We start from the raw sequence: 25850 nt of genomic DNA, 5'->3' as shown, positions 1-25850 counted from the left end.
GCCTTCAGTTCTTTTGGGTATATACACAAAAGTAAAACTGCTGAATTATACGGTCATTCTGTTTTTAATTCTTTAAGGAAGCACCATATGAGGCTGCACCATTTTACATTCTCACCAATGGTATACACAAGATTTCCATTTCTCTAATTTCGTTGCCAAAACTAGTTATTTTCTATATATATTTTTGTAAATAGTTGCCATCCTAATGAGTATAAGGTAATATCTCATTATGATTTTACTTTGTATTTCCTTTATGATTAGTGATGTTGAGCATATTTTCATGTGCTTATTGGCCCTCTGCATATCTCCCTTGGAGAAATGCCTATCTCCAGTCCTTTGCTCCTTTATAAATCATGTTGATTAGTTTTTGTTGTTGACGCAATCTGTAATCTTTGCATCAATCCTGCAAGATAGATTTTTTTTTTTTTTTTGGTCACATGGGCATGTGGGTCCTTAGTGCCCCAACCAGGGATCGAAGCTGTCCCCCATGCAGTGGAAGCATGGAGTCCTCACCAGTGGACCACCAGGGGATTCCTAAGGTTGATGCTTTTTTGCTTAAAGTACAGATGAAAAAACTGATTCAAAGAGGTTATGTGATTTAGCCCATGGTTGCCAAGTGGGAAGTGGTAGAGCCCAGAAAGGTCACTCTAACTTCAGAGTTATGCTCTTTTCAGTTTACATTGGAATTCTTACAAAAGTTAGGTATTATTGTTGATGATGCCAGTGATATTGGCATATGGCACTGAACTTGAAGGAAGAGGAAGTAGGGAAGCTAAGAGGTAATAAGGGCTGAGAGAACTTTAAGTTTTGGTTTTGAGAATACTATATAAATATAAATAAAAACTGTAACATATGACTTGAGAACCATAATGACAAATTTTAAAATATAATCAATACTAAGCAGAGCGCTAATATTATAGTATCCAATGTCAGGTATTATACAATTTAAGAGGAGCCTAAAGAATTCATGGAGAACTTCCCTCGTGGTCCAGTGGTTAAGAATTCACCTACCAATGCAAGAAACGTGGGTTTGATCCCTGGTCTGGAAGATCCCACATGATGTGGGGCAACTAAGCTCATGCACCACAACTGCTGAGTCCGCATGCTCTAGAGCATGCGCTTTGCAACAAGAGAAAGCTACTATAATGAGAAGCCTGCACACTGCAACTAGAGAGTACCCAGCTCATGCATCAAAGAAGACCCAGAGCAGCCAAATTAAAAAAAAAAAAAAAGAATTCATGGAGAGTTCAGAAGAGAATAAAAAAGACACTTCAGTGTTGAGAAGCCAAACCTGATCTATGTGATAAAGTTAAAGAGCTCCAATTAGTTAGTACAGAAGGAAAAAAAGCTGAAGGATAATATTTTTGAAAAACTATACCTCATTTTAATTGTTATAAAGAGATCCTTGATGTATCTAAAACAGAACATCTTTATCCTGAATTCTGCACTGTAATTGAATATAGCAACGTTATGAATGTGTATGAGGTTGTTATCTGAAAAGTAATGATCAGTCATTCTTTATTTTGTAGGAAGTAGTTTTAAAATATTGTAAGAAATAGGTTAGAAACACTAGGTAATTTATAAGGTAGGTGATTTTAGTTTTGAAGACTATTTAATAGTAAAATGCTTTATTTATAAAATTTTCATTGTAATCTTCTGAGATTAGGCATTTTACTTTAAAGTGAGGAGAATAAAAGGCATAAACTATTTTCCAGAAGAATTTTATGTGTGTTAAGTATTTTTTTTTTCTTAAGGGCTGATACTACAAGGTAATGCATTTTGGATATTGCTAGAAGTTTAAGAAATTTACAGAACATAATCCTGCCCTCAAGGATTTCTGGTCCTACTGAAAGAGGCAATTTGCTCCAGAAGTAAGTAATGATAAAAGATGACAAAGTACTTGAAGCATTGAACTTCGTGGTATAAAATATAAGTGCTCTAGGGATTTTTAAAAATGGCAAGATAAATTTAATTACATGAATAAGCATTATTGGAGGGGAAAAAACTTAACTGGATCCTTAAAGGATAAGAAACATTTGTATAGGTGAATAGGTACTCCAGATGTTGGCAAAAGAATACACACAGACAGAAACATGAAATTCCACTCATTCATCTATTCAATCTGAATTTTTTAAGTCCCTACTGCTGGCTGGGCATTGTGCTAAGCCTTGGGGTTTCAGCATCAAATCACAGCTGATCCTTGCCTTCCAGGGAATTATAGTCCAATGGGGGAACCAGTCAAGTGATCCCTGAGGATATTAGAATGTTTCAAGTGTCATATTCTAGTAGAGGGAATCACAGGGTTCCACTCAAGCATAGTCAGAAAGCATCTAAATCAGATCGGGCATGCAAAAGGGCAAGAGGAGGTAGATGGTGCAAAAGCAGAGGAAACTACATACAAATAAAGGCACAGAGAAGAAATATGCCGTATGATGGGGTGAGAATATCACTTAGCCTCCACAGTGCTCACAAAATGTTACCTGCGCCACCTGTTTTCCAAAGTATACAGAGGCATCTTCAACCAGTAATGTAGAAGACCAGGTGTCTGGACTTTAGCCTAAGAGTACAACTAGCTCTTACTAAGCAATCAATATTGCAAGAAGTTGTATTTTCAGATTGTCTGTGGCATATGCCATCCATCCAGTCCTCTAAATAACCAATCCTTTACACTTGGACTTTGTTGGACCACAAAGAAACTTAGATTATATTAGTTCTGTCCTTCACAAAACTGTCTTCGTTGACATGCACTGAAATACTTTGCCTTCATTGTTGGTCACCCAAGCAATGTGACCTACTTCTGTTATGTTAGGATGTTGAGGGCACTATCATTCATTCAGGGTTGCTCAGTGTCCTCTGTGTAAAGTAGAAAAATACAGGTTTTGGAGTAAGAGCTAGGAAGAAGCTTAATTTCCCCCCAGGGGATTTCTCCCTTTTTGATAATGAGAATTATATACTTTTATTCATCACACTTCCCATTTTGTCCTGGTTGTTAGGAGATTCAGAACCAGATTCAGCCTCAGTTATAGTAATTTTACTTGGTCTGATATTTGAAAAATTTGAAATATATACTTCTTGGCCTTGATTTTCCCTTTATATTTATTTTATTGCACATGGTTTTATATTTTTAAGACTCTGCTAGAGATGAGACGTCTATGCTACATCTGCCTAGCTACAATCTCAGCTGACGAAAATTGCCAGCCGTGCATAGACTGGAAACTTTTTAATCACATAATCAGGCTAACGCTAGAAGCAGCCTGACATCTGAAAGGCAGCAGCTACCTAACTTTAGTTCTGCACACCAGTGACACTTTGCTAGATGAGTGAATGGAAAATATTCTGATTCTGTCTTTTAAAGCTGAACGCAGCAAGTGGGGAGAGAAAGAATCACACAGAGAGGTCGAGCCACGAGTAAGGGTCACGAGCTGTTCACCCGAGAACAATGAAAGCTAGTTGCTGAGGAGACAATAGATGACCTGGTCATAGGGATGGCCTAACAGACTCGTCATTTAGCCACCATAGCTGCTAACTGTCCCAGATAAGGCTGCAGGTTTTCATGAGGTCTGACTTTTGAGACTGTCTCTCCCCTGAGCTTATGTACAATAACTTTCTGTTGCTGCTAAGTCGCTTCAGTTGTGTCTGACTCTGTGCGACCCCATAGACGGCAGCCCACCAGGCTCCACAGTCCCTGGGATTCTCCAGGCAAGAACACTGGAGTGGGTTGCCATTTCCTTCTCCGAATAACTTTCTGTACCAGAGGTAAACTGAGGGCCTCTCTCACCTCGATAATCAAAAGGCTATTGTAGACAACCCAAATCCTCAGCATGAAAAGAGGAGGGTAAGGATAGGTACCATGAATAATGGCGATTTGCAGTGGAGAACAGTAGAAAGGATGAGTAAATAGAAAATACAAGGCCTGAGAGAAGTCACATTTCTAGAAATTGCATATTTTAATGTCTGAAGATTAACTATGAATGATTCATTATTTACTAAGATTTGAAGCTCAGCCATAAAAAATTTAAAAATAACTCATCACATGTCTTGTCACATATCTTAATTTCCCTGGGAAGCAAACTAGAAGTGAATGGCAGGGAGGAAAGTCACTTTTTAATCCAACTGATACAAAAAAAGAAAAAGAGTGATTCTTCTACCCAACAACAAAAGCCAACCAACAAACAAGCAACACTGAAATAGCAGCTTCTAACCAGCTGACTTTCTTTTTCACACCCTGACAACCAGGTTGGATTTCTCAGGTATATCCCCATTTTATACTGGGGATACGTGCTATGTTTTATTGATGAAGCTGAAGGGACATTCCACACATTCAAGCTGCTCCCCTTTGGTATCACATAACCAGTTAACCTGGGTATAGGTTTCAAGAGAAGAGGGCTCACTGATACTTACAGAAGCCCCAAATGGACATACTTGCATGTCCAAAAGGTGCGATCAAAGAACTGTAAGAGACCATTGCTTTACTAGTGATGATCTTCATTCTGGGGACTTAAGAGAATCCGAGTCTTTTGCCTTATAATCCTAACCTGAAAAAATACAGAATAAATATAAATGTGAATCATGCCCACAGGGCAATATACTTCAAGTCACCATTCTCCACACCTTGCGTTACCTACCTACACACTCTTTGGGACCCAGTTCAAATTCTACAGGTCGGGCAAGCAGAGCTGTAAATATTTCCACGGGCAAAACTTGCTTTTTCCAAAGACAGGCATGGCTTAGCATGCCATTTTCTTTCTTTAGAACGTTTAGGAGCAATTATGTCCTAAGGATAAAAGGATGGCAGAGCAAAGGTATGTGCCTATAACAAGCATCTCATTGAAGCCAGAAGCATGATGTGTGGGTTCACTGGAGGAATAACCACAGAGTATAGATTGATGACTTATAGCGATAAAGTATAAAGGCTCCCAGGGTAAGGTAACTTTATGCTGGTTGCCTGCCCAATTCAGGACTGCAAGAATAAACAGGATCTTTTTCCACCCAAAGTGAATGGATACCACACAGGACAGCACAAACCTGCTACAAGATGCAGTGGTAGGTAGAGCTCTAACAGTCCAGGGTGCCAGGCAAATTTTTTCCAGAAGGTGATTGTGCTTCCTTAATACAAATGTAAGTTGAGAAAGGAGCCACCGCACTTCCCTCCTCTCTTTATAACAAAGTAGTAATTGTTAACAATTGAAGAATCATCACTCCTCTCTTGGGACTTTGCCAGCTCAGCAAGAGACAATATCCATTTTCAGATGTTATCTCAGTAGTCCATTTCTTAATCCCTTTCAGGAGCAGAGTTCCCTGATTTTCTTTAAGGCAAATGAACCCCCTTTGGGTGGGTTCTTAGAAGCACCCCCCCGCCCCCCGCCACCATTTCCCCTCAAACTGAAAGACGGGCTGTTTCCTATCCCCTATTTCCACCCAGGTTGTTCAGCTATGCCTGAGTTTTGTTGCTGAATGTAGAAAGAGTTACTACATGAAATGAAAGAGGCCTCGGGACAGGAAAGCATGAAACTTCAATGGCTGGCAGCCAGGCGATGTTGCCATGTAGAGGGACCCACATCCTTCTTGTGTGGCTGCAGCCAGATTGAGACTAGCAAAACACCTACTGTTCAAACATCACTTGTGCAATACAGCCTGTAATGAAGTACTAAGACCAGTTGCTTAGAACTGGGTGATACAAACCTAATTGATTCAGATTTTTTCCTGGTTCCTTGTACAACAAATCAAAGCTATTCTTCCTATTGAGGTCTCTTCTAAGAAAGTACATGTTGGGTATGGTGTGCTGAAGTCAGCACAGTTAAGGGAGGTATGAACAAGGCCTGGCAGGACGAAGTTGATTTTGGTCGTAGGTCCCAGACAGGGGGTCATGCCCGCCATCCAGGGGCAAACGTCAGTGTACTCAGAAGACAGAGGTGAGGGGAAAGGCTAGGCCAGAGCCTTATTTGGAGTTTCCTTGGGAAAGGTGAGGCGGGGCAGGGTAAACAGCTTAAGATGGGCTAGTTTAAATAATTCTGGAGGGCGTTGGGCTATAGGGGTGGTATCTACTTGCTTGGTCCCTGGTCCCAGAGTGACTTAGGGCAAGGGAAATTTTGACTTGTCATGGAAGAATTAGATAAGGAGGTAGTCAGGGATATAAACTTGGGATTGGCTGGTCTGTATATGAAAGGCACATGTGTGGACAAGTTGTCATTATCTTTAGGAATTAGCTTGCCTGGCAGGGGCAGTCTGTAAGGTCCCCAAATGCCAAAGCATCAAGAAAATAGAGTTGACATAATTGACTCTGAGATGAATGGATGCAAATTGACAATAAAGAATCTAAGAAGACACAGAACAGTGCATGTTTTTAAATATGCCACTTGCCTGGGGCAGCATATTGAGGATCTTAAACTGTCTTGAGTCCCCAGTATCCTTCAGCACATCTTTCTCATTTTTTGATAGGAACTGGTATTTTTTCAGTCTTATATAACATGCTATGCAAACACATATCAAAATCCTTGAATTTTACTTGACTGCCTCTCTAAACCCATATATGGAGAGCTGGTGATGACCTTCCTTCATGACTGTGGCTAAAGGGACCTCTGCCCAAGCAGTGATTCTGTCTACACTGTATTTAAATGGGAATAAAGCATGCGTCTGGGTGATGGGCTGTGGACTCCTGGGGTTCTGCCTCCTCACTTTGTAAACTACCTACCTAACTCCCCTGCTCAAGGAGAGGCAGCCCACTGCCATCTGCTGGGCTGGCGGGCCTGCCCCCGGGGCCTCCCCGCAGTTATACTGCCATCTGCTGGGCTGGCGGGCCTGCCCCCGGGGCCTCCCCGCAGTTATACTGCACCCACTGTCTTCTGGGCCCATACACACTCGGCGTGTGGTCTCACCCCCACCTCCCACCCCTAGCTTATGTACAGCTCAGGCTCAGCAGGATCTGTGTTTCCAATGGAGATTTAAGTGTTGAGAGACAAGCTCTTTCCCGGGGCTTCTTTGCTGATGAGGCTATGTTGCCAATGTATCTTCTGGGTGGACTGTAAGGGCTACTAATGAAATAGGTTCAAGGAAAGTGATATTACAACCGAGGCAAGTCCAAGTCTCACAGTCCTGGAAACGGAGGGACATTAGTACTTCTTGGCAGGCCGCTGGTTTGGTTTGGAGCTTGATGTCATATTCATTCTCCTGGCTGCCAGTCTCCTGAAGGAAATATTGACCTTCTTGCTTTAGTTTTCTATATTTTATGAGTTGTTCCTCACTGGATAGGCTGCTTAGTATCAGAACTGAAGGACACTGGGTAAGTATTACCAATAGCACTCTGGTTGTTTTCAGTTTCTCTGGTACATTTTGGTAGATGACCAAGCCGTGGATTTGGTGTTCCCTCCTCTCTTCTCATTCCTTTTTGGAAAGAGTTTAGATGGGCTGGGGAAAGATATTTGAAGCTTTCTGATCCAATGTAAATGAATCCTGTGGTGGGTAAATAATTTTCCTCCCTCCTTTGCCTCTCCTGGGGTAGTTTGATGAATAATGCTTCTCAAATAAGTTTATAAATATTCCACTAGAGGTAAGAGGAGTATTAAGCTCATAGCAGGTGTGCCATTAATGCTTTAGTGTGTAGGGTAGAGCAAAGAGGAAAGGAATCATCAAAATTTTGTGGTTTCATAGAATTTTCTGGAAGTGAGAGCGGGGAACAAAATACTGGGTGGGGGGAGGGTAGCACTGGTGAAGTGTGGGTATAACCTCACAAGATCAAGTCAGGGCATTCCTTCAATGAAGGAGCTTTTTTGGGACAAGTGGTAGGATGGAGTTATAGTTTTGTTTTTCTTCCAGTTATAGTATATGTTTATCTTAACTCAGAAAGAAGCATAATTAATCAATCTCGCCAAAAAATTAAAAAAAAATTTTTTTCTTTGCCTATCTCCTATTATCTCAAAGTCCAATTCACAAATTACTCAACTGTAGTCTAAAAGTCTTCTTTAATAATAAATATTCATCTTCTTTAGATGCTACTGCAATTTGGTCTTCAAATATCATGCTTTTCAACATATCCTGTTACATTTTATTTGTGAATAACTCAATTACGGTTTTAGTTTCTTCTTTGATTGGCCTTAACGTCCCCATACTTCTAACCAAAAGCCTCCATAAGATTAAGGAGATTTCTTACTGCCACAGCGCCACCTACTGGTACGTCAACACAGAAGCAAGATAGCGGTAGCTTAACTTGGACCCACAATTTTGGAGAGTCCTTCTGAGTTTCGGTTTTTATAAAATGCCAATTTCCTTGTCATTTTGAGAAACTATCACTTCTCTTGATAGCTATTAATACTCTTGCTGTGGCATAAAGTCAGCAAGTTATAATAAAAAAAATAAGCTCTTATTTCTTACTGTTACCTTAAATTGGCCCTGACTTCACCGACTTTGGTTTTCTGTGTCCTATAGCTGTAGCAAGGGCTCCAGATTGTGTGGGCAAGGGTTTGGATCTGGCGAAAATAACCTGGGGAGCTTCCAAAGATCCTGAAAAATGTAAGAAAAACCCCCACTTAACACTTTATTTAATCTTGGCTGAAAGGACAAGAGGTCAAATCTAAAACTAGGCTTCAGGGGATCATTGTTCACCCTGATGCTGGCGCCCCATTTCCTGCCAAACATCGAATCTATCCTCTCTCTCTTGCTTTCTAACCATGTTAAGAGTGGGTAATAAACCCAAATTCTTGTCCCTCTGGCTCTGGGGAGAGAACAACGTTTTGGGAGCAGTGAAGTGTATAAGACACTAGGGCAAGAATCTCAAAGGTTTGTTTATTTTTATTAATTTATTATATTCCAAAGCCACCCCAGATCTCCAACAACTGTACAATGCATGTGAAAAGAATAAGAATCTGAGAGTGAAAAATAGGTCATCCTGCCAAGAGCGGCCAGGCAAATAATTTCATTTGAAAGTCAAAGTGATTTCTAGATCCTTAGGGTTTGACTTCCACTGGCTTTACTTTATATTGAAGTAAGTTCCTTTCTCTTGTTGTCCCAGAGACAACAAAGCAGGCAGGCAGAGGCCCACTGAGGTCCTGCTGCCATGTCCCCATGCAAAAAGCATAAAGCAGCGCAGACTTTTACCAGGGCCCACATGGCCAAAGCTTAGCAGAGGACACTGCTTCTCACTACTTGTAAATGAAACCCACACTGGTGTTCGAAAGGCCAGGTAAGGTCCTTTTCTCTGACTATAGATCTACAATAGCTTTAAAAAAAAAAGCCTGGGGGAGTGTATATGGAGGCTGGGCTCCAGGACAGGAAAAGCTTAGGAGGAAGCAAAGAGACAGGGATGAGGGCAGCTGGTATGGCTTCAGGCCCTACAACAATGGTAGTTTACACCATCAAATCAGCATGAGAGAAATGCCAGTTATCTAATCTGTCGCGCTCTGCTATTTTCGTTCACCATTACCACTTCGGAACTCAAGAAGAACACCATGCTTATAACGGAGGAGGGCCAGTGGCTTTGGCTTTAAGCCAAAGGCCCTCATTCCAGCTTCCTTCTCAAATTTCCAAATCTGCTGACTCTACACCTTCCCCTCTATAGCACACACAGAATATAGCTGGAGGTAGGGAAGTCAAGGAAAAGTAACATTCACGGAGCATTCCAGGCATTCTGCTGAGAGCGCTCACGTTCACTACCTCATTTAACGTTCATAACAAAAAGAATGTCACTAAGCCACCGTCAGCGGGAAAGGACTTGTGAGTGGTTTTCAGCAGCACCCTGGGATGAACTACTTTATCTTCTTCAGATGGCCTGACGAACAGGGTCACACAGCTTAAAGGCCTGGTTGGTTAGACTTGGGGAGGGGGCAAGAGGTCAGGAAGCAGACTTTTGCTACATTCATGGACTCAATCACTGAGTTAACTGGACCAGACAGGAGCTAAGACACCTTTCTCAGGCAGTTTAGTGAGCCCTGTACAGGAAAACTTCCCAACTCCCAAGAGACGTGCAAACCTTCTGACTTGTTCTCCCTTCTTGTGGGTTTAAAGAAAAATGCTTTAAATAGCAGCCTAACCTCCTCCTTTTTATAGGATGTGCTTCTGAACCCCCAGAATAATGCCTTTAAATCTATGTATAACAGAGAAAAACAGATACTTTGTGGGTGAAACACTGAAGTGCCAGGTAGTTATTTAGTTATTATTATACTGCTAAGGTAAAACATTTATTGGGAAGTCTGGAAAATGCCTGAACTTTAGTTACCGCACATTCACCAGCATTTCTCTAAGGATCAAGAACCCCAAGGGAGTCATGGAAGAGAACAAATTCAAAGGACTTTGGAGGCCCAGAGTCATCTGGAGACAAAAGCAGTCCGCAGAAGGCTGTGTAAACAAGGCGGGAATACAACGCACTCATATTCAGTTAGAAGCAAGGAGAGATGTATTCATAGATAATAGAAGCTTAGGAGAACCAGGAGTACAACTTCCCCTTGTCCTGTGGTTTTACAGCGATACCAAATTCAGTACAACTGTTACAGAAACTTCTAAGTACCGTCAACAGTCAGTCAACACTACTTCATGATCAAGATGCTGGAAGTGTGACCTGCCTGGTCGCTCAAATTTCCAACTTCCTCGGCCAGAGTGCATGCAAAGAGTTCAGTTTCATACTTAATGTATCAAGGAGACATGCAAATGAAATAGGCAGGTTTCTTGGATCTCCTAAGCTTTGTAAACCTCTCCAGCCTCAGCAAATCTGAAGAGCTGCCAAGGCTCTAAGAGCTCTGTCTCATGGAAATCATTCCAGGTAGGCCATGGTTCTCTTCACCTCCCACTTCTCAGGCCATAAGAGTTCCAGGTGAAAATTTAACCTCCTTAAAAATAACTACCATATTCTAGGAGTTCTTTTTAGGGGGAAAGGGGAGGGGTAGTTATATACCCATCAACTATTTCTTGAATTTAGGTTTGAAGAGTTTAAGTGGAAAACAAAATCTATACTCTTTTCATATTATTATCTGACTTGGGTGCAGTTACAGAGCCTTTCTCTATATACAGTAAGCCTATGAGGTATATGTATTAATAATTATCCCCATGATACAGGCAAATGAACCAGATTCCTTAACAATCTTGTCATCATTTTAAGGTGCATTGTATCACACACACACACCCTTGCACCCTGCCCGTAAGCCCCCTGCTCAGAGGCCCTAGTTCCCAGCTACACTGATACAGGGGGGCTCCCAGAACACAGCACCATTTCAGCACCAGCCCCCTTCCCTCACTGGCCTTTGCCCACACTGGTCTTTGCCCACACTGGTCTCTCTTCCTGGACCTCCTTCCACCCCAGGCCTCCCCTCTCCTGGCTGAACTGTCAGAGTCAGACCCCAGTTTAGATGCGTCTTCCTCTAGGAAGCCCTCTTCTACCCCTAAAGAGCCTGGGCCAAGTTGCTTGGGTTCAAATACTGCTCCACCACTGACCAACTGTGGGAATTTGGATTATGGTTCACGATCCATCTGTGCCTGTGTTTCTTCAGCTGTAAAACAGGGAATACAGCCCCCATATGGCACGTGTGCTTTGTGAACAGATGAGTTATGGCATGTGAAGCAGTCAGAGGTGTGCCTGACACACAGCAACACTGTCTTCTATTATTCCCTGTGTTCCCAGTGCCTGGCACTCCCTCCTGCAGCCACATCCCGTCAACCTCTCTCTCCCTGAGCCTCTAAGCTTCTTGACCACAGGGAAGGCCTAGTTCACTCGTCATGTGTCTCACTGCCCAGCATGCTACCTTCTCCACAGGAGGTGTTCAAAAATAAATACTTGTTGAATCGAATAGTGGATTTGCTTTCAATTTTCTGACTACTTATGAGTGCAGGAACTGCTACTCACAGGAAACTATCCCCGGGCCAGTGCTGCCTTATACGTTGAGAGGCTTGAGGCCCTCAGCTACTACCTGGCAAGACCGTGGTGCTAGCAGGCAGGACGCAGCCCGGACCGCACCTCCAATCTGCACCCACGGGTCAGCTCCCACAGGCTCTCCACTTTCTAAGCAGTGGAGAGCACCTCCAATCTGCACCCACGGGTCAGCTCCCACAGGCTCTCCACTTCCTGAGCCTCTGTTTGCTCACATGAAGGGGACAGAGTACACCTCACAGGGCTGCGGTGAGGATTTAATGTAAGATGCTAATACCATGTGTGGAAACACCATATAAACGGTAAAACACTGGCAAGTTTTTTCAAATACAGGCAATTTTTACTAAATGCTGCAAATCCGATAATACTCTGCCAGACTGGGAAATTTCACCTACCCCAAACTAAGCTCAGAAAAACCACTTTATCCTAAAATGTATCATCTGAAAGAAGAGAGCGACTACATGCCCATTTGCCAACGCTTCAGAAGCCTGGGAGGCTTCGTTCTCTGAACTGGAGCTCTCCTCAGAGGCAGAGGAGAGAAGGGTGGGCCCGGTCCCTCCCCACTGCCCTGCCCGGACTAACCTGTGGAGCTGGTGATGGGCACAAAGGCTGCAGAGTTAAGGCTGCTCTGGAGTCCGTTCAGCTGCCCTTCTGCGGAGGCCCCTCTGAAACACAAGCGGCTTGGTTAGACCTGAAGACAGAAAGGCGAGGTCAACTACAGCCCTTCAGGGGCGCTGCCTCTTGCTTCTGGGGTTGCCCCCCACCCCGCCCCCGCCAGCTTCTTTTAAGACTTCTTTCAAGTACAGATGTCATCTTATCAGAAAGGACTTCTACTATCAACCTATCCCCTTCTTCTGAAGTGTTACATGTTTTAAAATTGTCCATTTCTCCCCACTAGAACACAGCTTCAAGAAAACATAGGCTTGGATCATGACTGTGTCCCCCGCCCCCCACTACCTATCACAACGCCTGCACCTAATAAGCACTCAACAGATAACTTGTTTACTGAATGAGTAAATTAAGTTCCTGGTATTGACTTAGATAAATCATAAGTAAAGACGTCAAAAAAAAAAAAAAAAAAAAGTTTTATGTGCTACAGTGGTTCTCAACTCGGGGAGGAAGGAGGGGCGGATTTAGCCCTCTATCCCCACCCTCCCAGCAAGGGACATTTGGTGATGCTGAGATATTTGTGGTTGTCACAACTGTGGGGCCTGCTGGCATCTAGTGGGTAGAGGCCGGGAATGGTGCTAAGCCTTTCCCGCAGGGCCCCTGGAAAGTGCCCCCAAAGAGTATTCTAGTCCAAGGTGTCAGCTGTGCCAAGGTTGAGAAACCACATATAGAGGTAGCTCCCCTCACAGCAAGTTTTGACAAGAGATAGGACAGAGTATTTTAGATTCTCCAGCACAGGTTCCCCAGCCGCCTGCTTTAAAAGTTCTTTCACTGGCCTCACGCCCTACAGACTATGCCAGGTCCTCCTGCTGCAGGCTCTTACAGCTCTGTCATTCTTTCATTGCATTTACCAAAATTATATATTTTTTTCTTTTTAAAATTTTTTTCCTTGACTGCATCTCATGGCATGCAGAACTTCTGAAGGGTCAAACCTGCATGCCCTGCAGTGGAAGCATGAAGGCTTAGCCACTGGACCACCAGGAAAGCCCCTACCAAAACCATGGGACTATGGGGTAGCTGTGAGCTTAACATCTGTCATCCTTGCTAGAATGTGAGCTCCATGAAGACAGAGATTCCTTCAGTCCTACTCACTGTTATACACTTAAAATTTCTAGAAGTAATCTGACCCATTACCCCATAAATACACCTATTTGTTGGGCCTGTCTACCTTGATTTCAGTTGACATGTAAAAATTTTACCTGGGAGAGTCAGTAAACACCCTCTTCCAACAACACAAGAGAAGACTCTACACATGGACATCACCAAATGGTCAATACTGCAATCAGATTGATTATATTCTTTGCAGCTCTATACAGTCAGCAAAAACAACACCAGGAGCTGACTGTGACTCAGATCATGAACTCCTTATTGCCAAATTCAGACTTAAATTGAAGAAAGTGGGGAAAACTACTAGACCATTCAGGTATGACCTAAATCAAATCCCTTACAATTATACAGTGGAAGTGAGAAATAGGTTCAAGGGATTAGATCTGATAGACAGAGTGCCTGAAGAACTATGAATGCAGTTTCATGACATTGTACAGGAGGCAGTGATCAAGACCATCCCCAAGAAAAAGAAATGCAAAAAGGCAAAATGGTTGTCTGAGGAGCCTTACAGATAGCTGAGAAAAAAAGAGAAGTGAAAGGTAAAGAAGAAAAGGAAAGATACATCCATTTGAATGCAGAGTTTCAAAGAATAGCAAGGAGAGATACGAAAGCCTCCCTAAGTGATCAATGCAAAGAAATAGAGGGAAACAATAGAATGGGAAAGACTACAGATCTCTTCAAGAAAATTAGAGATACCAAGGGAACATTTCATGCAAAGATGGGCACAATAAAGGACAGAAATGGTATGGATCTAACAGAAGCAGAAGATATTAAGAAGAGGAGGCAAGAATACACAGAACTATACAAAAAAGATCTTCATACCCAGATAATCTTGATGGTGTGATCACTCATCTAGAGCCAGACATCCTGGAGTGCAAAGTCAAGTGGGTCTTAGGAAGCATCAAAGCTAGTGGAGGTGATGGAATTCCAGTTGAGTTATTTCAAATCCTAAAAGATGATGCTGTGAAAGTGCTGCATTCAATATGCCAGAAAATTTGAAAAACTCAGCAGTGGCCACAGGTCTGGAAAAGGTCAGCTTTCATTCCAATCCCAAAGAAAGGCAACGCCAAAGAATGTTCAGACTACCACACAATTGCACTCATCTCACATGCTAGCAGAGTAATGCTCAAAATTCTCCAAGCCAGGCTTCAACAGTACATGAACCAAGAACTTCCAGATGTACAAGCTGGGTTTAGAAAAGGCAGAGGAACCAGAGATCAAATTGCCAACATCCATTGGATCATACAGAACGCAAGAGAATTCGAGAAAAACATCTGATTCATTGACTATGTTGATAAAAGCCTTGGACTGTGTGGATCACAACACACTGTGGAAAATTCTTCAAGAGATGGGAATACCAGACCACTTTACCTGCTTCCTGAGAAATCTGTATGCAGGTCAAGAAGCAACAGTTAGAACTGGACATGAAACAACAGACTGGTTCCAAATTGAGAAAAGAATATGTCAAGTCTGTATACTGTCACGCTGCTTATTTAACTTATATGCAAAGTACTTATATGCAATCATGTGAAATTCTGGGCACATAAGCTGGAATCAAGATTGCCAGGAGGAATATCAACAACCTCAGATATGCAGAGACACCACCCTTGTGACAGAAAGCAAAGATGAATCAAAGAGCCTCTTGATGAAAACGAAAGAGGAGAGTGAAAATGCTGGCTTAAAACTCAACATTCAAAAATGAAGATCATGACATCCAGTCTCATCACTTCATGGCAAATAGATGGGAAAACAGTGGAAACAGTGACAGACTTAATTTTGGGGGGCTCCAAAATCACTGCAGATCATGATTGCAGCCATAAAATTAAGACACTTGCTCTTGGAAGAAAAGTTATGACCAACCTAGACATCATATTAAAAAGCAGAGATGTTACTTTGCCAACAAAGGTCTGTCTAGTCAAAGCTATGATTTTTCCAGTAGTCATGTATAGATGTGAGAGTTAGACCATAAAGAAGGTTGAACGTTGAAGAATTAATGCTTTTGAACTGTGGTGTTGGAGAAGACTCTTGAGAGTCCCTTGGAATGCAAGAAGATAAAACCAGTCAATCCTAAAGGAAATCAGTCCTGAATATTCACTGGAAGGATTGCTGCTGAAGCTGAAGCTCCAATACTTTGGCCACCTGATGTGAAGAACTGACTCACTGGAAAATACCCTGATGCTGGGAAAGACTGAAGGCAGGAGATGAAGGGGATGACAGACGTACAAACTGTATTTTTCCCGGCAATCTTGATTCCAGCTTATGCTTCATCCAGCCCAGCATTTTGCATGATGTACTTTGCATATAAGTTAAATAAGCAGGGTGACAGTATACAGAGATGGTTGGATAGGATCACCAACTCGATGGACATGAGTTTGAGCAAGCTCTGGGAATTGGTGATGGAAAGGGAAGCCCAGTGTGCTGCAGTCTATGGGGTCGCAGAGTCGGACACAACTGAGTGACTGAACTGACGTGGGAGAGTCGAGTTCTTGTATACCCAGTTTTTTATCTGTTGAGCAGCATACAACCCAAGCTTTAGCACCTTCACCCAACACTATTTTTCCACTTATTCACTCATGCAAAAATTACCTACTAAGAATTCTCTATGCTTAGTGTCAGTGAGAAGGTAGACACCAGGCAAATACATAGGATACGAACTGTGTGATAAATGCTAAGAAGGAAAAGCACAAGGCATTATGAGAGAATACGATGGGGAACCTGATTGAGATGGTGAGCACAGTGGTCCAGGATGGCCTTTCTCAGGAAATCATACTTCAACCAAGTCATAAAGACAGGAGAAGTGGGCATGAACCAAGAGTAGGGAACGGGAAAGAGTTTTGGGCTGAAAAGAAACAGCTATGTAATGATTCTGAGGCAGAAAGGGTCTTCGAAGATCCTAATCCTGCTGCTACTGCTGCTGCTAAGTCGCTTAAGTCGTGTCCGACGCTGTGCGACCCCATAGACGGCAGCCCACCAGGCTCCCCGTCCCTGGGATTCTCCAGGCAAGGGCACTGGAGTGGGTTGCCATTTCCTTCTCCAATGCATGAAAGTGAAAAGTGAAAGTCAAGTTGCTCAGTCCTGTCCAACTCTTAGCGACCCCATGGACTGCAGCCCACTAGGCTCCTCTGTCCATGGGATTTTCCAGGCAAGAGTACTGGAGTGGGGTGCCACTGCCTTCTCCAATATCCTAATCCTAGGAACCTTTAAAGACCAGCAGGGCTCACCAAACATCCTTGACAGGAATCACCTGTGGTCACTTGTTAACCACACAGCTTTCCAGACCATTCCCTTAGAGATTCTGATTCAGTGGTCTGAGACAGGCCTTGAAAACAGATTTTTTTTTTTTACAGCCCCCAGGGGCCTAGGTGATTGGTACCACCAGAGAAGTCAGGAAAACACTGACTGGTGGGTACAGAGCAAGGTGGTATAAGGAGCTCTGGGAGCGCGTGGTAGAGGCTTAGGTGCCAGGTGGTCCCGACACCCCCCGATGGAGACAGGCCGCTTGAAATCACACTCCAGGTTCATGCTGTCTTACAGCCCTTCCCCTGCAGTGAGCTGCGACCTGGGCCCTGCCCACCCCTTTCCACTTCTGAGGACAGGGGAAGCACAGATGCAAGGAGGAGAGGAAGGAGCAGAGGGCTTTCCCTTTTCCCAAGCCTTCGCCTTGGAGACCTACATCTGGAATGCTGGTGCATTTTATTTAAGTCCCTCATGGACTCCTCAAAGCCATCCAAAGCACCTGTAAGGCTGATACTTGCTCTTCTAGGTCCAAATGAGAACCAAAAAGTTTTGGAGGGTCTGGGATGGGCTCTTTCCTTTAAAAAATGTTAAAAATCTAAAGGCCTGTTCACTTGCGTTAGGAGCCGCTGAGTCAAGAAAAGTTAAGGGGCTGATCCCAGTGTCACGGAGGAAGCCCTGAGTGTAGCAGTAGAAAGGCAAGTGGGCAGGCAGAAACGTGGAGGCAGTAAGAGAAACAAAGCAGGGGACAGAGGGCTACTCGGGAGGCGACTCCCTGGGGTTTCGAGCTAGTGCGTTCTCTTTCTCCGCTCCTCTCTGCAATTTCTATCCTACACTTCATCGTTATAGGCTGCCTCGTGGTCCTCACCCAAGATCTCCTGCCCCTGTCCCCTCTGTACCCAGTTCCACCCACCTTTCCATCCTCCTCCTTCCATCAGCCCCCCACCACAGGCGTCAGGAGAATATTTCTAAAGTTCAGCTGGGCTTCCCTGGTGGCTCCGTGGTAAAGAACTGCCTGTCAGTGTAGGAGACACAGGTTCGATCCCTGGGTCAGGAATATCCCCAGGAGAAGGAAATGGCAACCCACTCCGGTATTCTTGCCTGAGAAATCCCATGAACAGAGGAGCCTGGCGGGCTACAGTCCGTAGGGTCACAAAGAGTTTCAGACACAACTTAGCAACTAAACAACTACTGTTTCTCACATGAGGTCCCCTTCTCCCCACTGGAGGAGAAATATGTCCATAGACATCCAAGTGGAAGCACAGAGTAAGTTTTCCCATGGAAACACTGGTATACAAAATGGTTTGGGTTTATGTTATCACAACTTTAGGCACATGATGGGTAAATAGGCTTTTGTTGTGATTATAATATCACTTCCTTGGAAAATACATTTCAACTTCTGGACAACCCACTCCTAAATGAGACAAACACTGCTTGTCTAGAGCCTGCATGTTAACTTGCACTTGCTGATCTGATGATTCTTTGCTGTTTTCATAGGGAGTACTTGTATTTTAGGAAATATTTGCATAGGAAGGTAAGTATATGTTCCCTCGGTTCTTTCTAAGTTAATCACTGGGCTTTAACATTAAGATAACAGGACCTACCTCATAACATTGTTAAGAATTAAATAAGATGGTGGGTGTAAAGTACATCTTAGTACAGTGTCAGGCATCACACTTAGGGCTAAATAAACATTAATTATTAATATAGTAGCATTATTTTTACTTAGGAATACATGGATCACAGCCTTGTCATGGTGAAGGGGCTTGTGTAACTCAATGAAGCTATAAGCCATGCCATGTAGAGACACCCAAGACATGGGTCATGGTGGAGAGTTCTGACAAAACGTGGTCCACTGGAGGAGAGAATGGCAAACCATTCCAGTATTCTTGCTGCGAGAACCCCATGAACGGTAGGAAGAGGCAAAAAAATATGACACTGAAAGATAAGCCCTCCAGGTGGGAAGGTGTACAATATGCTACTGGGGAAGAGTGGATAGCAATTACTAATAGCTCCAGGAAGAACAAAGAGGCTGAGCCAAAGCAGAAATGATGCTCAGCTGTGGATGTGTTTGGTGGTAAAAGTAAAGTTCAGTGCTGTAAAAAACAATATTGCATAGGAACCTGGCATGTTAGGTTCATGAATCATAAATTCCAAGTGGTCAAGCAGGAGATGGCAAGAGTAAACATCGATGTCTTAGCAATCAGTGAACTAAAATGGACAGGAATGGGCGAATTTAATTCAAATGACCCTTATATCTACTACTGTGGGCAAGAATTCCTTAGAAGAAATGGAGTAGCCCTCATAGTCAACAAAAACATCTGAAATGCAGTACTTGGATGCAATCTCAAAAACAACAGAAGGTTCTTGCTTCAGTTCCAAGACAAACCTTTCAGCCTCACAGTAATCCACTGTCTATGTTCCACCCTCTAATGCTGAAAAAGCTGAAGTTGACTGGTTCTATGAAGACTTAGATCTTGAGCTTCTTATTGCAAAATTCAGGCTTAGATTGAAGGAAGTAGGGAAAGTAGGGGAAAAAAGACCTAAACCAAATCCCTTATGATTATACAGTGGCGACGATGAATAGATTAAAGGGATTAGATCTGCCAGACAGAGTGCCTGAAGAACTATGGGTGGAGGTTCGTACCATTGTACAAGAGGCAATGACCAAAATAATCGCAAAGAAAAAGAAAAGAATGTAAGGAGGTAAAGTGGTTGTCTGAACAGGCTTTACAGATATCTGAGAAAAGAAGAGAAAGGCAAGGAAGAAAGGGAAAGATATACCCAACTGAATGCAGAGTTTCAGAGAATAGCAAGGAGAGATAAGAAAGCCTTCTTAAGTGAACAATGCAAAGAAATAGAGGAAAACAACAGAATGGGAAAGAACAGAAATCTCTTCAAGAAAACTGAATATATCAAGGAACATTTCATACAAGCATGGGCACAATAAAGGACAGAAATGGTGAGGACCTAACAGAAGCAGAAGAGATTAAGAAGAAGTGGCAAGAATATGCAGAACAATACAAAAAAAGTCTTAATGACCCAGATTACCATGATGGTGTGGTCACTCCCCTAAAGTCAGACATCCTGGAGTGTGAAGTCAGTGGGCATTAGGAAGCAGCTAGTGGATGTAATGGAATTCCAGATGAATTATTTCAAATCCTAAAAGAGGATGCTGTGAAAGTGCTGCACTCGATATGTCAGCAAATTTAGAAAACTTAGCAGTGGCCACAGGACTGGAAAGGTCAGTTTTCATTCCAATCCCAAAGAGGAGCAATGCCAAAGAATCTTCAAACTACTGTACAATTGTGCTCATTTCACATGCTGGTAAGGTAATGCTCAAATCCTTCAAGTTAGGCTTCAGCAATACATGAACCAAGAAGTTCCAGAAGGCCAAGCTGGGTTTAGGAAAGGCAGAGGAACCAGAGATCAAATTGCCAACATTTGTTGGATCATATGGAAAGCAAGAGAATTCCAGAAAAACATCTACTTCTGTTTCACTGACTATGCTAAAGCCTTTGACTATGTGGACCACAACAAACTGTAGAAAATTCTTAAAGAGATGAGAATACCAGACCACCTTAGGTGGCTCCTGAGAAACCTGTACGGGAGGTCCAGTTAGAGCTGGACATGGAACAACAGACTGGTTCTAAACTGGGAAAAGAGTATGCCAAGGCTGTTCACCCTGCTTATTTAACTTTTATGCAGAGTATATAATACAAAATGCTGGGCTAGATGAATCACAAGTTGGAATCAAGACTGCTGGGAGAAATATCAGCAACCTGAGATATGCAGATGATACCTAATGAGAGAAAGTGAACAGGAACTAAAGGGCCTCTTGATGAGGGTGAAAGAGGAGAGTGAAAAAGTTGGCTTAAAACTCAACATTCAAAAACTAAGATCATGGCATCCAGTCCCATAATTTCATGGCAAGTAGAAGGGAAAAGTGGAAGCAGTGACAGATTTTATTTTCTTGGGTTCCAAAATCACTACAGATGGTGGCTACAGCCATGAAATTAAAAGACACTTGCTTCTTGAAAGGAAAGCTATGACAAACATAAAGAGCATATTAAAAAGCAGAGGTGTCACTTTGCTGACAAAGGTCGGCATAGCCAAAGCTACGGTCTTTCTAGTAGTCCTATGTGGATGTGAGAGTTGGACCATAAAGAAGGCTGAGTGTTGAAGAATTGATGCTTTTGAACTGTGGTGTTGGAGAAGACTCTTGAGAGTCCCTTGGACCACAAGGAGATCAAACCAGTCAATCTTTAAGGAAATTAACCCTGAATATTCATTGGAAGGACTGGTGCTGAAGCTGAAGCTCCAATACTTTGGCCATCTGAATAGAAGAAATGACTCATTGGAAAAGACTCTGCCGGTAGGAAAGATTGAAGGCAAAAGGAGAAGGGGACAGCAGAGGATAAGATGGTTAGACAGCATCACGGACACAACGGACATGAATTTGAGCAAACTCCAGCAGACATTAAAAGACAGGGAAGCCTGGTGTGCTGCAGTCCATGGGGTCACAAAGAGTCGGAGTTAACTTAGGGACTGAAGAACCACAGGAATATCAACAGTCTTTGCATTTACTATGGGCCTATCCATATGAAGAAGCATTTAAAAAATATGATTTATTTGGCTGTCACGTCTCAGGTATGGCATGTGGAATCTCCGTCGAGCATATGCACTCCAGATTGCAGGCTCAGTAGTTGTGGTATGAGGGCTTAGTTGCCCCACAACATGTGGATCTTAGTTCCCCATCAGGGATCCCACCCTGCATTTAAAGACAGATTTTTAACCACTGGATCACCAGGGAAGTCCCCTACATGAAGAAATATTAAGTTGGATGACTCACTGATTCTAATTCAGTATGGATTATTAGTGCTAAACTGTAGAAGAATGACCATGAGATGTTCAGAACCTGCAACTTAATAGCAATTCGCTATTAAAGTCAAAAGGTAATTGTTGGTAACTTATGAGGCAGAAATTAAATTCAGTCAAAATTACTTTCAAACTCTCTTTGGAAGACAGGTCTCATTTGAGACTGACAAGCAGTCTCAATAAATCTAACATAGGACTTCCCAATCTCCTGAGAAACTTGTATGTAGGTCAAGAAACAATGGTTAGAACTGGACACGGAACAACAGACTGGTTCAAAATTGAGAAAGGAGTACTGTTTTACTGTATATTGTCACCCTCTTAATTTAGCTTATATGCAGAGTACATAATGCAAAATGCTGGGCTGGATGAATCACAAAAGCTAGAGTTGAAACCATGGAGAGTGTGAGGGACGACTGATTCTGCAGTGTTCCTCAACTATTATTCCTGGAAATGGTGAAAGTTCTGGAGATGGAAGAAGAGTTGGACGTGGGCTTACTATAATCTCAGCTGCAGTAACTGGCCAGTTAAGACCCTTCTCTGCAGATGAACTGTCTATAATTATCAAAAACTGCTGAAGGGCAGGATTCCTGATGAACTGAGCCACTTAAAAAAAGTGAAATAAGATAGGTGCCTACGTTAGTAGCAATGATGAATTATTAGAACTCTATTAACGGTGACATCTCAACATAGAAAGGAACTTTCCTTGGGACATGTTCAAAGTTAGTACCTAAGAGTTTCCTCAAATATTAGATATATACTTCCTAACCCAGAATTCGATTCACTTGCTCCATTTCTTTCTACTCTTTTTGCCTCTTCCATTTTCCTGAGGTCTAAGAAAGATCCTGGCACTGAGGGGAACAGGCCTTTCAAAGATGCTGTTCAATAATACATTGCAAACAAATAGTATCTCTGTAAGTGGAAATATGTCTGCATTCATTATTTTGAGAGATTTCTTCTAGGGCAAGTCTCTACTTAGGGAATAGTGAAGTCGTTCAGCCGTGTCCGACTCTTCGCAACTCCAAGGACTGTAGCCTACCAGGCTCCTCAGTCCATGGAATTTTCCAGGCAAGAATACTGGAGTGGATTGCCATTTCCTTCTCCAGGGGATCCTCCCAACCCAGGGATCGAACCCAGGTCTCTGCATTGCAGGCAGACTCTTTACTCTCTGAGCCACCAGGGAAGCCCATTTAGGGCATAGAAGATGATTAAATGGGTGGCTAGGAGTTCTACCACCATTAAGATCACACCAGGCCTACATAACATGCCATCACCAAGGAGGGTTATAATGGGTAAAATCCCTGTTATCCATTTTGCTGGTAAGGGTGACCCTGTATTTCCTTTATTTGTGGTTTCCTCTCCCTGCCTCCAACCATTATTTTGATCGGTGGAAACTTTTCCTGAAAGTGATATTCTTTCTTTAAGATCTGTTTTGATCGTTACTTCACAAGGTTGACTGTGGTCTGGTGCTATATTTCAAGACTTTCCACATCTCTAACGTAGAGGTACTAGTTTTCTATTTCAATGGTTTAGTGAAAGTCTATCTTGGATTCAAGCCACCACGTTAGGAATGACCTTTCCATAGAAGGGAGAACCCACAAAAGGAAAACGCTCACGATTTTACAGAAAGAGTAGAGTTAGAAATGCTGATCTCGCCAGGGCTGTGGCAAAGAGCTGTGGTGGCATTTATCAAGGTCCTGAAAAGAAACATCCTCAAACTTGATAAATTTTATAAAATACTGGTGACCACCACTTTCAATTCTCAAAGGACAGAAGAAATTCTAAGATGCAAATTAGGTTAAAGAATTGAATTCCACCCCCGCCCCACCTCCTGCCAAAAGACTTCAACTTCGCTTAGCAAACATTTCTCACAGATTAATTATCTTCTAATTTTCCATACAACATATCTATGTGCAGATAGGTGTATGTGTAATCCTGTCCAGGGATGATATACACATTTCACAAACAGATACTAACATTCCAATCCTTAGCAAATAACAATTAGAACATTATTAATGGGACTCTGGTTCCAAAACCAATTCAAGAAACATTTAGTGAAGTCAATTTGTGTATTATTGGTGCACAGAACACATTTTACGAATTCACTTTTATTTCTTGTCCCATTTCTTTTCATTCCTATTATTTATGTGTATCTTTTCACTTAAAAAATTATTAATCATTGGAGAGTTTTTGTTTGCTGTTTCATTCATTGCTTCACCAAATTTTTAATGAACACCTAATATGTGCCGGCACATATTTAATGTTTAATGAGCACCTAATATGTGCCGGCACATATTTAATGTTTGAGCACCTAATATGTGCCGGCACATATTTAATGTTTAATGAGCACCTAATATGTGCCGGCACATATTTAATGTTTAATGAACACCTAATATGTGCCGGCACATATTTAATGTTTAATGAACACCTAATATGTGCCGGCACTGACTGAGGCACTGTTCTCCCAGATGCCACGTTGTTCTAAGTGATTTCTGTATTTTTATTATTTGATTTTGGTTAATTTACTGTTGTTTCATTTATAGCGTTTCAAGTTAAATAACTAACTCATTGATTTTCAAGCTTTCACATCTTCGGAATAAATGTATTTAAGGTTATAAGCTTAGAGTGCAGTTTTGACTATCCCACAAATCTGATATGTCATACTTTCATGGCCATTCAGTTCTAATGATTATTATTTTTGTTATGATTACCTCTTTAATAATTGAGTATTATATACTCTATTTTAAAAAACTTCTAAATACATGGGCCTTTAAAAAAAACTATTATTTCTAAATTAAGTATAATTATAAATTATATATGTAATTCTTCTCAAGTGGCTCAGTGGTAAAGAATCTACCTGCCAATGTAGAAGATGTGGGTTCAATACCTGGTCTGGGAAGATCCCCTGGAGAAGGAAATTGCAACTCACTCCAGTATTCTTGCCTGAGAACCCCACAGACAGAGAAGCCTGGAGGACTACAGTCCCTGGGAGTTGCAAAAGAGTTGAACACAACTTAGCGACTGAACAGAGAGAGAGAGACAGAGGGATTATAAAGTGTGATACTGCTATTTTGAAATAGGTGGAGCCTTCATTTATGACACAGTATGTACTGAAATTTCATAAATATTCCACATAAACTTTACTTATTTTTAAAATATTTGTTTATTTGGCTGCACCAGGTCTTCGTTGCAGCATGCAGAATTTTTAGTTGCAACAGGCAGACTCTCGATGCAGCTTGTGGTGTCTAGTTCCCCAACCAGGGATTGAACCTGGGCTGCTTGCACTGGGAGCACAGAGTCTTTGCCACTGGACCACCAGGGAAGTCCTCCACATGTACTTTAAAAGAATGTATATTATCCCTTTTGGGCCCAAGCGACGATGCATAGCTATTCATGTTTTCCCATGAGTAGTGACTCATAAGGGGGTGTTTGTAAAATTAATTTAGGGGACACAATCAGCATTTTTAAAAGTATTATGTGAAACTTTAACTTCATACATATATAGATATTTTTACTGGGTTGCATATAAAATGTATTTTTAAATTATGAGTGGTTGTCACAAAGATTAAATGCCACTTATTAAAGCAAACAGTTAATTCTGTATTTAAGTATTCAAAATCCTCAGAAATTTTTATTTGAGTTACTTATTAGTTACCAATAGAAGTATATTTAAATAAATCACTATGATAATTTGTGAATTTCTCTTAGATAATTTGCTAGCTTTTTATTTATATTTTTTGATTTACACACTTTGAGGTTATGTTAAGTGCATACAAGTGCTTTTCTTTATCCCTACCAGTGCTTTTTGTTTAATTTCCTTTTCCTATGGCTATCCAAGGAATTTCAGAAACAACATCTACTTCTGCTTGACTACTCAAAAACCTTTGTCTGTGGATCACAACAAACTGTAGAAAATTCTTAAAGAGATGGGAATACCAGACCACCTTACCTGCCTCCTGAGAAACCTGTATATGGGTCAAGAAGAAACAGTCAGAACCTTACATGGAACAACTGACAGGTACAAAATTGGGAAAGGAGTACGCCAAGGCTGTATACTGTCACCCTGTTTATTTAACTTAAATGCAGAGTACATAATGTAAAATGCCATACTGAATGA

General features: G+C 42.0%; 1 protein-coding gene across 4 annotated transcripts in view; it reads right to left on the bottom strand.

Annotated features, from left to right (window-relative positions):
* Positions 1–25850, bottom strand: part of TTLL5 (tubulin tyrosine ligase like 5) — a 316639-nt gene that overhangs the window by 43344 nt on the left and 247445 nt on the right. For 2 of the 4 annotated variants that reach the window (XM_055538708.1, XM_055538709.1), the window contains 2 exons: positions 12431–12513; positions 8374–8496 (listed from right to left, as the gene is read on the bottom strand). The exons of 1 other annotated variant lie outside the window; for it this stretch is intronic. In XM_055538708.1, the coding sequence (XP_055394683.1) occupies positions 8375–8496; positions 12431–12513 (205 nt within the window). In that variant the 3' untranslated portion in view covers position 8374. The remainder of the gene's footprint in view (positions 1–8373; positions 8497–12430; positions 12514–25850) is intronic. One more of the 4 variants, XM_055538711.1, reaches the window with a different exon arrangement.

This window comes from Bubalus kerabau, chromosome 10 (assembly GCF_029407905.1).
Source record: "Bubalus kerabau isolate K-KA32 ecotype Philippines breed swamp buffalo chromosome 10, PCC_UOA_SB_1v2, whole genome shotgun sequence".
NCBI lineage: Eukaryota > Metazoa > Chordata > Mammalia > Artiodactyla > Bovidae > Bubalus > Bubalus kerabau.
The sequence above is the reverse complement of the archived record's forward strand: the minus strand, read 5'-3'. Positions and strand labels throughout refer to the sequence as shown.